General features: G+C 48.1%; 1 protein-coding gene across 1 annotated transcript in view; it reads left to right on the forward strand.

Moving 5' to 3' along the window:
* The first annotated feature begins 1307 nt into the window (after positions 1-1307).
* The window catches only part of KIF17 (kinesin family member 17), a 15463-nt gene continuing 10078 nt past the window's right edge, over positions 1308-6692 (forward strand). Inside the window, exons 1-3 of the mRNA XM_009995769.1 lie at positions 1308-1451; positions 2390-2491; positions 4892-5081. Coding sequence (XP_009994071.1) covers positions 1374-1451; positions 2390-2491; positions 4892-5081 — 370 coding nt within the window. The 5' untranslated portion in view covers positions 1308-1373. The remainder of the gene's footprint in view (positions 1452-2389; positions 2492-4891; positions 5082-6692) is intronic.

The raw sequence follows: 6692 nt of genomic DNA on the forward strand, positions 1-6692 counted from the left end.
GGGGGGGGTCCCCGCGTGGAACCGGGGTATGGATGTCACAGGATCCCGGGGTGCTGGGGGGGTTGGAAGGGACCCCTGGAGATCACCCATCCAACCCCCCTGCCAGAGCAGGACACCCTAGAGCAGATCCCACAGGAACACATCCAGGTGGGGTGGGAATGTCTCCAGGGATGGAGACTCCACAGCCTCCCTGTCCCAGGGCTCTGCCACCCGAACAGTAAATAAACATTTTCTTATGTTAAAATAGACAGAAACAGCCCTGCCTGCCATTTGATGAGGCTTAGCTGCAACCCCGAGGTGCAGGAGAGGGCAAAACAGTGTCCTGGCAGTGGGCTGGGAAATTGGGAAGAAAAAATAACTCCATGAGCAGGGCACTGAGGGTGGAATTGCACTTAATTGCTTTAGGCCGATGTTGATATGAAAGATGAACCTTCTGAGCAGGCCCTAGAGATGGGAGCTGCTGAGGCTGCAGTGAAGAGTGATGTGAGGGGAAGGGAGACAAGTCTGCTCATGATTTTACTGTCAAGTGAGAAACCTTGGAGAGGACAAGGACCCTCAGCCTCTTTTAGTTTGACAACATGAGGGGACATGTGTGTTTCCTTGTTAACATTTCAGGGTCAAAAACAGGTTGGGAAAGGAACGAATTAAGCAGAAAAACCCTGAACCCCCCAGTATTGTTAAAAGAAGAAACAGGCATAAAATGGCTACTGATATTTTTAAGATGGACATTTCTAATCAGGAGAACAACCAGGCCCTGAAAGAGCAGAGTACTAGTTTAACAGATGATTTATTTTTCTTTATATATAAGCCTTAAGAAATCCTCCTGTCTTCAGCTCCTACCATGCTTCTCTGAAATAAGAACTGAAAAATAAAACAAAATGAGGCCTTTTTTCAGCCAGCTTTCCAGGAGAAAGTTGATTCTGAGCTGTGGACTGTCCCTTCGGGCCCCCTTACAACCAGCCAGCAGCCTAGTTGGCTCTCTGGTTTTCATAAGATTTTTCTGCCCAATGGCAAAAAATATTCTGGTCTTCTATGTGTTGTCAGCTGCCTTTCTGCTTTGCAGCACCTGCAGTTCTTGAAGTTTCCCATCATGAGGGAAACCAGATTTATGTGCCACCAGAATGTGGTTTTTTTCATTATTATCTTCTGTTGGCATGTGAGGATCAAGCAGTTGTTTCAGGTTTACATCCACGTTTTTCTTTAAAATAGCTTTCACAAGGTGGGCTAGAATCTGAACAATGTATTTCCAGTTATGCAAAGGATGAAGAAAATTACTGATTTCTTTGGTTTTCCCCCATTTCCAGGGTGTCACTGAAGGCTACAATGGCACCATATTTGCCTATGGCCAGACTGGCAGTGGGAAGTCATTCACCATGCAGGGAATCATGGAGCCTTCCACACAGAAAGGCATCATTCCCAGGGCATTTGAGCACATTTTTGAGAGTGTACAGGTAGGTGTATAAGAGATGCTGTTGTAAGATGAAGTGAGATCAGGGAAGACTATTTTTGTCACAGCCCATGGGGTGAGTGCTGATCACAGTCAGGAGCAAGAGTGAGGACATGCTTTTGGGTTCACTGCCTCTCACCCCAGAGCTGAGGCCTCTATGTAGTCAGATGAGCTGCACCCTCCTCTCATAGGATGTGTGGGGTTGCGAGGGACCTTGAAAGGTCCTCTAGTCCAGCTTCCCCCCCGGAGTGCACAGGGACCTTTTTTACTTGATCAGGTTGCTCAGAGCCTGGCCAAGCCTGACCTTGAATGTCTCCAGGGACGGGGGCTCCACCACCTCTCTGGGCAACCTGCTCCAGTGCTTCACCACCCTCATTGTAAAGAACTTCTTCCTGATCCAATCTACATCTCCCCTGCTCTAATTTAAGGCCACTGCCTCTCATCCTATCCCTCCCTGCCCTTGTCCCAAGCCCCTCCCCAGCTTTCCTGGAGCCCCTTCAGGCACTGGAAGCTGCTCTAAGGTCTCCCTGGAGCCTTTTCTTCTCCAGGCTGAACACCCCAACTCTCCCAGCCTGGCTCCAGAGCAGAGCTGCTCCAGCTCTTGGGTCATCTTTGTGGCCTCCTCTGGACTCACTCCAACAGGTCCATGTCCCTCTTGTATTGAGGACTCCAGAACTGGACACCGTTCTCCAGGTGGAGTCTGAAGAGACCAGAATGGAGTGGCAGAATCACCTTCCTTGACTCACACTTGAGATGTTGAAGGGCTGAGAATCCCTGCAGTGAGTCTGTTGAGTGCTTACACGTGGGGACTCAATGCCAGGAGAGATGTGAAGGAGAGCTGAAGGGAGGCAGGCACCCAGCTGGCACTGGGGATCTGTGTGGGCTGCCTACTTGCCTTCATTTGAAGAACCTTACCCCCAGAATTGTTCCTGTTTTCTGCAGTGTGCTGAAAATTCCAAGTTCTTGCTGAGAGCTTCCTACCTGGAGATTTACAATGAAGACATACGAGACCTTCTAGGAGCTGATACCAAGCAGAAGTTGGAGGTGAGGTGGAGCCAATGTGTCTTAATTAGGAAGTGCTTTAAATTGCTCAGATAAGTGTTATCACAACTGCCTCACAGGAGTGCAGTAACACGCTCTGTCAGAAGCTGAACTGCAGATGATGAAGATACAGTGATGAACGTGGAAACCAAGAGGAGATTTTGAGGGACTTGAGTGCAAGTTCAGTGGCAGAAGGAACAGGATCCAGTCCCATGTGTCCCAGCCAGTAGCTCAGCAGAAGCTGCGTGCAAATCATTACTGGACAAGATTGGAATAAAGAGCTCGGGGGGGAATTCCTTCCTAATGGTCTTCACCTCACAGCTGTCTCTAAAGCACAAGGATTTTGTACCTTGAAAATGTTGAATCTGATCCAGGGTAGCTGTAGATTATCTCATCTGTCTGAAAGAAAAAAAGCTGATCCTTTTTTGAGGGGACAGAGCAGATATTCCTCCCCCTGGGAACACACAGGGAAGGTGGGTGGTTTCCAGAAGTGCAGGAGGGCGAACTTTCCTGAAACCCTCATCAGGGCTCTGGTTTTGATGGAATTCACCTCTTGGCTTTGCAGATCTTTTTTGCACTTATTCCCGGGGGGAGCTGCAAATTGCCTGTCCCAATTTACTTCCCTGCAGGATTGCCCTGGTGAGGAAAACTGAGGCACCAGCACCATCTGCTGCACGGCCCTGCCGGGATGGGGACAGACCCGGGCAGGGCAGGTTTTCTGACCAGGCTGGGAGGCAAAAGCCTTTCCCGTTCCAAGCCTGCTGTGCCAGCGTGTGTGCGGAGGGAGGGTGGGAGATGGGATTCCTGTTCGGGAAGGGCTTGCTGCAGTTCCCCAGCCTTTGTTCCACCGCGGCGGTGACACCGGTTTCCATGACAACCACCGGGAGGGCAGGAGTTGGGCAGAGCAGTTTCCAGGGTAACACCCCACAGCGATGGCAGCCGCTGCCTGTTGCCTCCACCGAGTTATTCAGGAGGCATATCCTGCCGGGACTGAAAACCCTCCTGCTTCCTCCCGTGCCCCTCGGTTCTCCTCCAAAATCCCATTTCCAGTTGCTCCTTTGCCTTTTCAGTGTCAGTGACTTGGGTGTCTCTGAAACCCACAAACACGCGCTGTGGAATGGAACCCTGTGGAGAGCAGGCTTGGTGGAGCTCTGCACAGAAAACACCCGTGTCATTCTGTCGTGGGGTTAAACAACAGCCATGTCCTTGGTAGGGTGTTCCTCAGGGACTCTGCAGCACCTCAGATACAGCCAGGCCAGTGCAGGGTTTTCCTGTAGCACAGGCAACAGTCACCGTGTGTGAGTGGCCTGGCTGTGCTCCTGTCACTGCATTCACCCTGAGCAAGTCACAGCTTTAGAACAAGGCTAAAATCCTGCCTAGCTGAGTGTTCAGCCAGTTCTGCCCTGTTCTGTGCAGGTTTTTGAACAGCAAACACTCCCATTTTATGTTGCCTCTTGTGGCACAAGCATTGCTGAACTATCTGAGGGTCTTCTTTGAAAGGTCCAAACGCCGTGTCTGTCACACACCTGGGCACAACCACCATATCTGACATGATGAAGGGGTTTCAGTTACAAGCTCAGCAGCTGTGGCACGTAATATCACTCTTGAAAATGAATTCAGCTTCTTTAAAATTCCCAGTGTGGAGGGGGTTGGTGTGGGAGTGCAGGGACCTCTCCGTGGGTTTGTATTTGTTACGTAGTTTTGAGGGATGGTTCAGGATTTTGATTTTTGCGGCCATGTATGGATGAGATTTTTCTTCTGCATGACACATAACTGCTGCAGAGATGTTGTTAGGTGTTTAACACTCTGTCTCTACCCAGGTGCCTGAATAGGACTCTAGAGCATCTTAAAAATGAACTGATCTGGAGAAGAATTAATCTAGTCTGCCCATGCGTGGTGGGTGGGACTTTGTGGGGAGGTTTGTCAGGGAGATCACGACGCCCGCTCAGAGCAGAGGGGTTCAGCAAAGCTCCCCTAACAGTATCTGTCACTGCTGAATCTGTACTTTAGTTCTAAAAAAGCTCCCTGTGACTGAAGAGATCTTGGAACCTTTGCCATAATGGGTGAAACACGTTTCAGTTCTTGTTTTTAAAACATGCAGCTTAACAACAGGGGAGGTAGAAGGCGGCTCAGCACGGGTTCCTGTGGCCTGGGAGATGCCTGAATCAATCAGCACACCTTGGATATTTTGTCTGCAGAACCTCTTTTTGTGTCATTTTATTCCCCCCTCAGAAATACTAAAGCTTCTTGGTGGCACCCACCTCTGTTTCTACCCTACTGCAGTAGATCTCCTTTACATGCCAAGCTCCCAGAGCCCTCAAGCTTCCAAAGAGTTTCCAGCATGACTTCCCACTGCCTGGGTGCATCCTGTTCTAACCTGTCTTGCCTTGTGCCTGTCTGCAGCTGAAGGAACACCCGGAGAAGGGGGTGTATGTGAAGGGGCTGTCCCTGCACACCGTGCACAACGTGGCACAGTGTGAGCAGATCATGGAGATGGGCTGGAGGAACCGAGCCGTGGGTTACACCCTGATGAATAAGGACTCTTCCCGCTCCCACTCCATCTTTACTGTCAATATGGAAATCAGCACTGTAGGTAGGTGGCTGGGTGTCCTGGCAGAGCACAGGGGCTATGTGGTCTGACCAGTCACCCCACAGCAACACGTAGATGATACAGGATTTTGAGTCCTGTAGAAATCAGAGTTGTGCCCTGAGATGGACCTTCTGCACAGTGTGAAGTGGCTGAGTATTCAAAGTCTTTTATTTCCTCCATTCCCCTGTGGGAGAGAAAAGTCTTACCCTCAAACTCGGATTGTATTTAACTCTCCTTCCATTTCTTTATCTTCTCAAACCGTTATGTCCAGCAAAGAGGGCTGAATCTCACAGCCCACTCGATGGAGTTCATTTTTTATACAGCCTGGACAAACACATCATTACCTGTCTTGTCTGAGCTCCTTCACACTGCAAGTCCAATCATTTCACCCAACGATCCTTCACTGACCTTAACCACAGGGCACATCTTTTAAAGATGGAATAACAGAACCCCTTAATAATGTCTTAATGACTGATTTTCCTTTCTGAAGTATCTCATCTCCACTGGTGCTTCTTTAGCTGATAAAGCTGCCTCACTGAGTCTGAACATGGACCTGAGTTTTTTCTTATGACTAAGAAAGGAATTAGCCTCCTATGTTCTGTCTAGTCCTTGCTCTCTCCAGGGAACAGTTTGGCCCTGTTTTGTTCAGCTGCTTCAGTCAGGGGGAAAGTTACACAATGTCCTCCTAAATTATGGTTCCAGATGTTGGTGACAGTGCCTCATTTTCCTCTATCCAAAATGGTGTGTGTGGGATTTTGGGAATGTCTCAATTAGCACAGCTGGTGGTTCCTAATCCTTTTATTATGTGGGTCCATAAACTCCCAACTTCAATCACAAGAAGGAAAAAGAATTATTTACTCTCCTCTTTTGTGTCCCATATGGTGCAGGGCTCTTAATCTAGCTTGAAACAATTTATTTGATTTAAAGCTTTGAAAAATTGTTACACAGAACAGGGTGAGAGGTGAGAAACTTGCAGTTTTGGCAGTTAAATGGAAGACAGCTGGGATATTAGAGGAGAAAGTTGAGGGTTCTGGCACAGTCCCTGCAGCTGGGTGGTTCTACTGGGGTAATCATTAGTTGAAATAGTTAATGAAGTTGGTATTTATGTTGTCATCTTTAGGCTTTATGAAGATGTGCATGGGGAAGTTTAAGCTGATTTTTCAGTTGAGCTTGTAGTAAATTATAATTTATAGGGAGCTGATATTTGAAAGGAGCTCTTTGCAATTAAGTGGACTAAATTACTTTTAAAAGTAACAGAGTCAGGAATTATGGCAAACACTGGGTTTGAAAGGCCTGTGTTACCATCAGTATTTTTACTGTATTTAGAGCAGCAGATATTTATTTTGTTATTTTATTTATGTTGTGCTTAGGGATTGATTTGTCAATGAGAAGGATGGTGTAGATTATACCACCAACACTGGCCAGCAGACTGGACAAGGAAGAGATGGGCAGAGAGATTTTAGCAGGAGTCTGGGGACATTGGCACACCATGGAAACATGCTAAGCTCCCAGATGGAAACAAACAGCCCCTGTGGGTAAAAGGACTAGTGTAGTGGAGCCAAAACAACTTCTTAATTGCTTATCAGTGTTTACATAAACTGGAGGAGGAAGGGA

Source organism: Chaetura pelagica, unplaced genomic scaffold (genome assembly GCF_000747805.2).
Source record: "Chaetura pelagica isolate M959 unplaced genomic scaffold, ChaPel_1.0 scaffold234, whole genome shotgun sequence".
Taxonomy (NCBI): Eukaryota; Metazoa; Chordata; class Aves; order Apodiformes; family Apodidae; genus Chaetura; species Chaetura pelagica.